General features: G+C 36.2%; 1 protein-coding gene across 1 annotated transcript in view; it reads left to right on the plus strand.

Moving 5' to 3' along the window:
* Positions 1-11035, plus strand: part of LOC117117392 (cell death abnormality protein 1-like) — a gene marked incomplete at its 3' end in the record, with an annotated part of 17242 nt that extends 6207 nt beyond the window's left edge. The window contains exons 4-15 of the mRNA XM_033261669.1: positions 35-167; positions 530-664; positions 2251-2394; positions 3080-3208; positions 5058-5174; positions 6795-7139; positions 8547-8792; positions 9094-9228; positions 9350-9502; positions 9882-10013; positions 10432-10545; positions 10922-11035. Coding sequence (XP_033117560.1) covers positions 35-167; positions 530-664; positions 2251-2394; positions 3080-3208; positions 5058-5174; positions 6795-7139; positions 8547-8792; positions 9094-9228; positions 9350-9502; positions 9882-10013; positions 10432-10545; positions 10922-11035 — 1897 coding nt within the window. The remainder of the gene's footprint in view (positions 1-34; positions 168-529; positions 665-2250; positions 2395-3079; positions 3209-5057; positions 5175-6794; positions 7140-8546; positions 8793-9093; positions 9229-9349; positions 9503-9881; positions 10014-10431; positions 10546-10921) is intronic.
* Positions 11036-11137: the final 102 nt, after the last annotated feature.

Here is an 11137-nt window from a genome sequence, read left to right on the forward strand (position 1 = left end):
CCAAGAGCTTCGATGGAGTCACAATGGAGAGGAGATTCCACAAGGCAACGGTCTTGAAGTATTCACAATATTAAAAGCCACTGTCGAAGATGACGGCATCTATGAATGTTACATAAATGGAAGACGCCATGAAAAGGAACACGCCTTTTTCAAGCTGTCTGTCAGAGGTGAGTGAGTCTACAGTATTTTTCATATCACAGGGGAACTAACCTTTCCTGTCCTCTGTTATTAGCTAAAATAAAGTAATGATCAATTGAGGGCACACTCAATCTTGAAAACGCAATACATTGGCATTCAGTAAGAGCATGATATGCACATTTGTATTATTAATATTATTCATTTATTATATAATATTACAATTATTATAGTTCTAAACTAGATAGAAATTATAATTGAAGTCAATCACCTTTCTTTTTTATTTAGCCTAGGCTTAGACTAACTAGTCTAGACCTAGATATGTTAATTCTTATTCATGTTATTGTGTACTACAATATTATTATTATTTATAATGATTTTACAACAAAAACAGAATGCCCAACAGGAAAATGTGGTATGCCAAATTGCCGAATGGACTGTCCAAACTGTATGTATGGGGCAGTGTGTGAGCCTCATTCTTGTTCATGCCTATGCCCAGCCGGCTACATTGGTGATCTATGTGAGACAGGTGCGTATATTTTTTTTAAATCAGTCATCACCTTTGTCCTATATAATTGATCTTTCCAAAATGCCAAGTCAAACCGACCAATCTGAATGTTTACGTTGTTTAAAGTACCACACCTTAGCAACAATATCCAAGGGACAGGGCTTAGCGGGAAGATGATAAGCCTTTCCGGAGTGTCAATCAAACTTAACAACCGACCAATCAGAACAGCACTAGGAATGTGCGCGTTTTACAAATACAGTTAGTGATTGTGTATATTTTAACACTGTCGTTTTGTACACCTTAGCAATTTTAGCGAAAAAATCCATTGGGAATGGGGTTCAGCATTAGCTACTAAGTGCAAGCTCGGAGATCATGTGGTAGCACCAGGCTAGTTATATGAAGGTCGTGGGCTCGTTTCGAACGCAAATCTCTTTTTCGCAAGTATTCAGGAGCGTACGGATTATTCGGTACGATAACATGTCAGGTGTAAATTTATCATATTTATGATGATAAAAGATTTTCAATTAACTTTTTTTTTCATTTTTTATTACAATTATTACTTCTAAAGATTAAAATAGTTTAATTTATGACTTTATACATACAATTATTTTACGCTTTGAAATATTTTAAAGAATAATTAAAAGTATTTGGATATTGCTCTTGCGCTGATATTTCATCACTTGGTATAATTCCTATTCACACGCCGAAACTTGATTTACGGAAGTGTCATTCTAATTGTTTGAGGAAACTCAACCTGCCTCTCCATGGAGGCGAAACGCGGAAGTAGAAACATTAGCGGCGGCAAGGGTAGTACCAAAAGTGTGCATATTATGTAGTGCTTATCCAGCACATTCCAAAGGCTGAGGATATAATTCGTTCCTAGAGCCCATGGTCTAGGACATTTAATTTTATTTTAAGACTCCGGAACCTTTACAGAAAGTAACATTTAGAGAACGGAAGAAAGTAAATCACGTCTTCTTATTTAAGCTAAATACAGATGTTTTGATAAATAATATAACACATTACAATCATTTGATGACATTAAATGATGGAACTCAAAAATTGTTGGATTTATATAAAAGAAAACATCACTCAAAAATTGTTGGATTTATATAAAAGAAAACATCACTCATTAAATTTAATGGCGCAAAACAACTTCAAAATGACATTGGATAAAGTAATTACGTGGTACTAATATAGGATAAGCCTATAGTTGGCCTACGAAATGTTGTTGCCTATCCATGACAGAGTATGAGAGCCTGTTTCGTTAGTCCTTATTTTAAATCTTTGGAAAACACAAACCCTAAAAATTTGGACTTTAAATAATTATACAATTAATATTGGGATTTTTGTAGTCAAATTATTTTGTTTGATCTCAGTCTGTTATTAACGTATGAGCTAATCAATTTTTACCGTTCTATTCTAATTTTTGGCAGTAAACGCATCTTTAAGAAATAACAATTCATAAAACTAGAAATGATAGAATAACAATGATGACTGTCTATATGCAACATAGAATTAATATTATTATTATTATTATTATTGTTATTATTATTATTATTAATATTATTATTATATTCACTATGTATTATTTTTAAATGCTTCAGCGCACTCTACAAGTAATTTTGGACAGAGCGGCACCATGGCGTGCAGTAGTGGTGTTGACAAGTGCATAGGTAACCGATTCTGTCGACCTCAACCATTTGGGTGTACTTGTGCAGGAGGTTTTTCTGGAATAGACTGTGGGACAAGTAAGTTTTTATGCACACTCAACTAATTTAATTAATTTTGTAATCTATTTATAAAAATCAAACAAACTCACCGATTTTTAATTTTTCACATAGGAAGTGAATTATTATAGTGTGGCTATTTTTATTTTCTAGTGTTGATTGTTTATTGATTCATTTATTTGATAGATAATAATTTAAGTATGCCAATACAATGTTGAATTTTATTGGCCAAGTGTATAAGCTCACCACAGACAGAATTATTTTTCTTCTTCTTCTAGCTGCTCCCACTTGAAGGTGGGGTCGCTGAGGCAGACACTATCCTTTTCCAGCTTTCTCTACCACAGACCACATCTTTTGTAGCTCCGAAAGCCTTTATGTCTCTCCTTACACAGTCTAACCATCTCAGTTTCGGCCTCCCTCTTTTTTTTTTCTTGACAGAATCATCTAACAAAATTATTGCGCTTAGTACTGCTACCACCACCACTACAAACACCACTATTACCAATACTAAGACTACCATTGCCACCACTACCACCATCACCACCATCACTACCACTACGACTACCACCACCACCACCAATACCACTTGCAGTTTTATGCTCGATACTTCTCACTGTCGTTGAACTGCATTGTTGTTAAAAAAAAAAAACCTATAGGTTTACAGCTAGTAGTAAAGCATTAATATTACCACAATGTTTTTTTAAAGGGTGTTCTGCAGGAACATATGGCCCCGATTGCAAGTTAGTCTGTTCGTGTCCGGATGATGAGTGCAATTACCATAGTGGTTGCAGTTCCAGTACTTGCAGCGATGGGATGACCGGCGATACTTGTACAGGTAATATGACAATATAGCAATACAAATAACTATAATAAGAATAATAATAGAAACTAACATATACCCGTGCTCCGCACAGTGTTGAATGAGTTGGGAAAGGTGGCAATGTCTATTGATAATTGTTATGGGAAGTTGAGGAGGCAATCGTTGTGGATGTTATGGTTTGCATGTTATTATTTTTCTAAAGGATGTCTTTGTAGCTAATGTTTTGGGTGTCTTTGCTGAATAGTCCTTGTGTTGTGAGGAATTATTGTGCAGTTTAATGAAGAGTGGATCCAGAATTTGTTAAACAGGGGCAGGGGGAGCCACAACTGTTTTAGAATAGATAATTGAGTAGTACATAACATTAATATGCATTGAAATTTCCAAAATGGAGGAGCTGGCTTGACCCTAAATTTAAACTTCATGTCACTATGTTAAAGCACTATTGCCGAAGAATAGCCATATTAAGCTGATCCAAATCGACCAGGATCAAGACAGAAGGGCCTGGCCGTAGCCTTGCTATGTCTGGGCTAGGCAAGTATTAGCACCAAAATTGGTTGCCTATGTTGAGTTAGTGCTGTGCGCGCACCATATGTATGTTTGTTTAATTTTACACCCTTTTGGGCTCTCACACTGCAATGGTTTATCGACGTACGTTCGAGAGTTTATTTGTTATTAACAGCTCGTGTTTGCAGTTTACATTCTATTCTGTCTTGTGAGTACTGTGTGTGGATGTGTCACCAATACTGGCGTGGTAACGACATTTTTTGAACCCACGACAGTCGCTTTATTTGCATGAGGTATTGTTGAGTAACTTACTCATCGACTCGGTGAGTAACTGTTGCGAGGAATACTACTGTTTTTCCTGATCAGCTTGATAACTCTAGCCTCTCTTGTAACTTGTAGAACTGCCTACACCAGAGAGCAGGAATTCTATTTACTACATTCCAGTAACTCATTAACCATGAATAGTCGGGCTCCAAGACAATGGAGTTTGGGACGCCAAGAAACAATTACATCATTTGAAAGTTGGCGATATAACCTGATATATATCTTGTCTTTAGGTTCAAATTTTACCTAATTCCTAGAGGATACATGGCAGAAGAAAAGCTGTGCCCAACCTCACAGGGGCTTTACTGACGACGGTGCAGACATGCCACACCGCCACTCAAAAGAACAACATCGTGGACATGATGCTAGGTCAGGTGGCTAATTATTGCCCAATAATTTCACGGAACTCAATAACAAAGGGTGCCACCTTTGTCGCAGGCATTTGGCAACTGATTAGACAGCACTGCGGTTTTCAAAATAGCGGTGCACATTTCTTAGACTTCAACAACATAAAACAGGAACCTGACGAATGCCCTGAAGACCTTTTCCAACGATTATTTTCATTTATCGAAGATTCGATTCTGCCCCCAGGAACTAACATTAAGCATCGTGGCCAGGAGATTATAGAGGAGGAGGAGCTAACCCCTTCACTGGAGAATTTGACTGTTCTTACCTGGCTAACTCCTCTTGCACCCCTCATTACCTAAACTGGTATAGCAACGATATTGTACAGAACTATAGATCCTGAACTCTAGCTTCCCTTAAGCCAGAAATTTTGCAAGCAATGGATTCCTTGCTTGAAGAACTATATATATATATATATGTATGCACTGAATACCTTGCTGGCCTTTGCCACTGCTTGTGGTTCTTTACTGTCCAGTATATGATGCTTGACTCAATACTATATCATACAATTGACAGTCTGTGTATTGTTGTTCTCCATATCGCAGCATTTGTGGTTTTTCGTACCATACCGTTTTGTTTTTTTTAAAACTCAAACAATATATAATTCATCATACCATACATTTTCTTACAGAGTATTTACCATCTACGCAGTGCCCAACTGGCTTCTACGGTGAACAATGTCAATATGAATGCAATTGTGACTCATCTTTCACATGTAATAAATGGTCTGGAGAGTGCGATGTACCAGGTAAAAATTTGTCATAGAAAACTTCTAAGATTACACAGCCTCTGGTTATACTAAAAACTCCCAATAAAGTGATTGCTCATTTAAAAAGATCAAATAAATTATCAACTTACAAAAACAAGTTCAGACAATTCAGTTTTTGATGATCTTTGGTGTGACATGAGGTCCAACCAGTGTAAAAGTACAGATACAGGATATTTTTATATATACTAATTTCTCTGCATTTTAGACCCTTAACTTATTCACGGAATCCTCCTTAAACCATGATTAAAACTAGAAGTTATAGTGTTTTCCATTCGCATTATGCAGATCGAAGAGACTCCCATACTTAATCTGGCCCATGTTGTTACCATTCCCTTTACCACAATACCCCACCAATACCAATACCAATTGGTATTGGTATTGGTGGGAAAACTAATTACTAATTGGTAATTAGTTTTCCAGCAAGTTGTCAATAAATCACACAGGCATACCTATGGTATGGTATAGGCTACGATCACACTAGAGTCTCAAGCCCGGCTTGACTCACCGCGGGTGAGATTTTCGTAATGTGACCGCACCTGGATTGACTCGCACCTGGCGTGACCTCGATCTAAATCTACCTATCTCGATCCCGGCTCAGTACCCAGATTAACCCTGGCGTGACCGGGATTGACATTTCCTCGTTGGCTGTCGATCAATCACAGTCGATGACGCCGTCGCGTTTAGAAGTTCTTGAATAAAAAACCTGCGGCAATCATCAGTTGTCATTTATAAATGCACTTATCAATCCGAAAACTAGCATTGCCATTACATCCGAGCCTAGGCCTAGATCATCTAGATTCGCGCGCAGGGCCGGTATTTTGATTGTGGCGGGGCTCTAACTTCCTGTTTCCACTTTCCTAATTTGGAGGTCAATCTAAACTAAATTCAGGTAGTGTGACCAACACAGAATTTCGAGCCTGGCTTGAAATCTGACCCGCGGTGAGTCAAGCCAGGCTTGAGACTCTAGTGTGACCGTAGCCATAGTATAGCTGACCTTGCATGGGCAATAACTTACAGAAGCTATGATTATAATCCAATTAAAGAGCAATTACCGGAGAAAGGCCTAATGTCCCAAATGATGGTTAGAAATCAGGAAAATTTTTAAAGAATAGAAACATCTTAAAAAAAATCACGCAATTAAAAAAAAATTTGTTATAAGTATTATTTCACGTGCCACCAGTTGCCAATTTTGCCACTTCACAGCCAAATTCTTACTTAAAATATGCATTTTGTTGTTCGATCTTATTACATATACAGTATATTTGATGTACAGTATTTTTAATGCAGTTTATTGGCAGTTACGAAGTCAGCAAAGGTCCTGTGGGAACAAGACCTCTTGCTGGGGAACCCTGGGAAATTAAATTAATTTGTTGGGTAACACTGTTTTAAAAAGCTTTTTTACAGTCTGAGAGTGTCATTTCCGGCAACTGCAGGTGTTCTTAAAATTTGCACCGAACACTGTAAGGCTGTGGTGAACTTTGACCTCGTGAGGACATTGGGCCCTCTGTCTAGAAACTTAGTGCACTCGTCAGAGAATATGGGGCTGCCAATTGCCATTGGCCTTCAATACTGTTATGTATTTCTCATATATATTATTAGATGATATCATTGACGTGGTGATCATACTTGACCCACCATACACCGATATGTCAAGTGACCCTCAAGTGATGTTGAGATTCGTCTCGCTCGGCGACACACAAACTGAAGACATGGAAATTAGTTACTTGTCGGATGACTCTGTGCAGTTGCAATTCAATGATACTGGCGAAGGACCATTCGCCAGCGATTCCACTTTTAGGTACTTCACAGATGGAGACTCAGTTCGCATGGTAATTACAATTGGAGCTTCCAGCTCTGCTGCGCAAAGAGTTGGTCCATTCTTGGGTACAGCTACCTACAATGGATTTACGACAACTTCAACAGCATGGTTCCAGCCTAATGATGGTGAGTAGAAAGTCACATTTATGTCTTTATTTTTTTACTATACAAAAAAATACAAATAAAGAAGCAAAAAAAAAAAAAAAAAAAACCAACGGATTACAATATATCTTGGTATAATAAAAAAAAAAAAAAAAAAAAAAAAAAAACCAACGGATTACAATATATCTTGGTATAATATTGACATCCATCAATCAATAAACCAATCAATTAAAATAACTTTACAGTACCAAATTTTATCACGTAAAACAACGTTTGGCAGCTCCTAATATAGGCCTATCATAGTAAACAAAATAGTAAATTTCTTGTATCACTACAGCAGTGTTGGTGTTTTATGGCGGAAATATTCATTAATGAAACTTTCCGGAGTGTCAATCAAAGTTAACTGACCAATCAGAACAGTACCCAAAATACGCGCATCTAACAAGCACACGTATTATCCAACAATCGCACGTGTTGCTCTTTTGTAGGACCTTAAAAAACAATATGCAAAGGGCTGAGTTAGTGGAAATGTCCCTTATGTACATTATCTGATCCCTTCTGTTCATCCATATGTACAAAAAGTGTCTAGAAGTTTACCAACCTTAATTTAATGTGTAGTACATATTCTTTGCAATTACCTGCCAACTTATGTTCGACTGTCTTTAGAATTTTAGTTTAGGAGATCATAATTCGATTAGTATCATCTGGTTTGCTTATTATGAATACAGAAATGTTTCATCGATAATAAATCAAGCACAATTAATGTAAACATACATAGCCTGACGAAGAAACTTCGCAATAAGTTCACATCAAACTGTGCTTGGTTTATTACAATAATAGTATAATCCTGAATAAATCGCCTAATCTCTCAAAATCTCTAAGCGCTTTACATTAAATAAAATCAATTTTCCAACCATTGAGGACATGAGTTGTAGAAATATGGTTAATTGAAAGAAAGTGGAATGTAAAATTGGTTAATTGTAATAAAAAATAAATCAATTTTCCAACCATGCCAAAAAAATAAAGAAAATTACTCTCAGAATGCTATACAGAACAAAGATGTTTTAAGTTGACTCCTAAAAGTTGTCATATAATGTGTATCCTTAATGCGATCTGGAAGAGAATTTCAAGAGCATAAAGCTGCGTGAAAGCTGCATGAAAAAAGCTCTGCTTTTTTGGACTTTGCCCTCAAACATGTTTAAAAAAATGTATGTATTATCAAACTTTTGAAAAATAAATGTTCTTTTGAACTTGGACTTGTTATATCTATTGATGCATTTTCTTATTATTATTACTGTATTATTATTATTATTATTATTATTATTATTATTGTTGTTGTTGTTTTTGACTTTGTTGTCATTTTCTCTGTTGTTATTGACAACAATGTCATTTATCATCAAATGTTTCATATATTTTGATTTCAAAATCTAGCTGAAATTAGTCCTGTTCATGATATTGTGCGGGTTTCCTTTGGTGGATTCACCCGATTGGTAACTAATGCCGAAGAAGCCAGTGATTTACGCTGGAAATTTAATGGAGAGGTCCTGGGCTGGGCAAATGGATTACCAGTTTTAACCATTACAAAAGCTTATGTTGAAGAGTCTGGTATATACGAATGTTACAGGGATGGAGACTATGACGATAAGATGCATGCATTCTTCCGAGTAGTTGTGAGAGGTAAGTTTATATAGGCACGTATCATGTTGGACATTAGTATTAGTAAAGTGATGAATCCAGAAATTTTTAAATGGAGGGGAGCCCAGGGAGTTACTTCGACAGATGAAGGGTCTAAGACAATTTACAATTATGTCACCTTTAGATGGCCGGAAATGGCACTCTCAGACTTAAATTTTTGAAAAATTGGGGGGGGGGGATGTCGGGCTGGCTGGGCCCTCTTGAATCTGACACTGAATAGTGATGTTTTTAAATATTTTAGAGCTGTTGTAGCTTACGTAGCAATATGACATTTTATCTTAAGGCTGCCCAAGTGGTTTGTGCGGTCGTCCAGCATGTGTTGATACTTGTCCTATTTGCTACAACGGCGGCGTTTGTTCAGCTGACACTTGTACATGTGTGTGTCCTCCTGGATTCATGGGAGACCAATGTGAAACAGGTTTGACTCGTCGTTCATACATTATTTTTAAGTTGGTTAGTTCAAATGTGTTTTTAATAAATCAGAGTGAAATTGTATCTTGATCGTTAATTATAAGAAAAATTTATTTCTGTTGTTGCAGTTTGCCCTGAACAAGATAATGCTTTCGGACTTACTTGCAGTAAAACATGCAGTAGTGAACCGAATGGCAACTGTAGCGGAATTAGATTTTGTTACCCGGACCCATTAGGTTGTGTTTGCGCATCTGGCTGGATGGGCCCTTACTGTGACCAAAGTAAGATATATTGGTATTATTTTACAACACTTACTGTAGACATTTGGGTCTTTTTTATCCATTAGTGACGTAATTTTCCTTTTTGTCATGTTGGCATTAAATATTTTATTGATTTTAAGATGAACAAGCACTGTTACCGTATGAGCAGTTGTAACTATGGAGGGCTTATTATAATGTATATACATGCAATCTGGCATTGAGGCCATGAGTTTTAGAAATTGAAAAAAGTGGAATGTTATGTTGTTAATTTTTAATGAAATGTTTTGACAATGTAGAAAATGTACGACTTCTTTAAAGGCAAGTACCTTGTGTCGGGAAAGGTTTCAAATATCATAGATTGAAATTACAGTACCAATGTAGTTTTATTGCTTATTTTAAGTGTGCGAACCTGGCCAGTACGGACCAGACTGTGATATCCAGTGCCATTGCGGTGATGGCGATTGTAACTATGTTTATGGATGCGAGGTTGGATCTCAATGCACGGACGGATTCATTGGCGACACTTGCAAAGGTTCGATAAATTCTATAGTAGTAACTTTTGAACAAATTTTGTCAATTATCAGACACCGTCGAGTATATAGCATACATACTCATTTCGTTTTCTAACTAATTTTGTGAAATTTCTTCATGAAGCCTTCATATACTGTACTGTTTAATATTTAGTTAATAGTTAACAGTACTTTTCATCTTTGATGTGATTGGGAATCTGACGCAGTTTTTTTATTGTAATCCTAATTTTGTAGTCGACTACACTTTCACAATTGTTTTACTTTTATTTAAAAGTAATTATGATGCCTGCATATGGCTAATTACAAGACTTTTATACTATTTATCATTGTATTTAAAGTCTACGTACTGTAATTTATAAATTTAAATGAATTTTACTTATATCTTAATTATCTAAAACTTGATTGGACTTGGTATGACAGATCCTGGTCCTGACGCTGTGTGTACAGTTGGTGATTTTGGCGAAAGCTGTGAATTCCAATGTCAATGTGATTTCAGGCAAGCTTGCAACAGGACAACTGGAGAATGTATTGACTGTAAGCTTTACTGCTATATCTGCATTGAACAGTAATTTCTCACTTGCCCCATTGCATCTTAGCATATTCATAGGCCTTTACTAAATTTGAAAAAAAACTCCATGTTGGTTATACATACTGTGAGTTCAATAATAATGAACCAGTAGAAATAAATTTCAAGCTCATTAAAATGTACAGTTGAACTGCTTTTTCACCATCTGTTGTTTAGTATTGTGATGCTATACTAATAGAATATTGGAAACTACTTTCTCAATAAGATTTGCTAATAAATGAATGTCTGATACTGGCCTGACTTTTTAAATTTAAACTGAACCAGTGAGTGGATGTGAACTAACGGCTTCCAACCTGAAAACTCTAAATTCTTAACTTTTATTAGATCCCGCTAATATTACAACATGTGACCGTGGTTTCTATGGTGAATTCTGTACACTGCAATGCCCATGCTCCTTGAGTAAACCGTGTGATAGAGAAACAGGCGAATGTCTTGAAGGTAAGTTTCTTTTTAGACAATATACGATAATCTACATTTTTATTCATTAGATTACAGATATGATTTGTATAAAAATAAATAAAAATCCTTTTTTGTTGATAG

The sequence above is a fragment of the Anneissia japonica genome, unplaced genomic scaffold (assembly GCF_011630105.1).
Source record: "Anneissia japonica isolate Jap-2015-1 unplaced genomic scaffold, ASM1163010v1 scaffold1509_len713820_cov188, whole genome shotgun sequence".
Lineage (NCBI taxonomy): Eukaryota > Metazoa > Echinodermata > Crinoidea > Comatulida > Comatulidae > Anneissia > Anneissia japonica.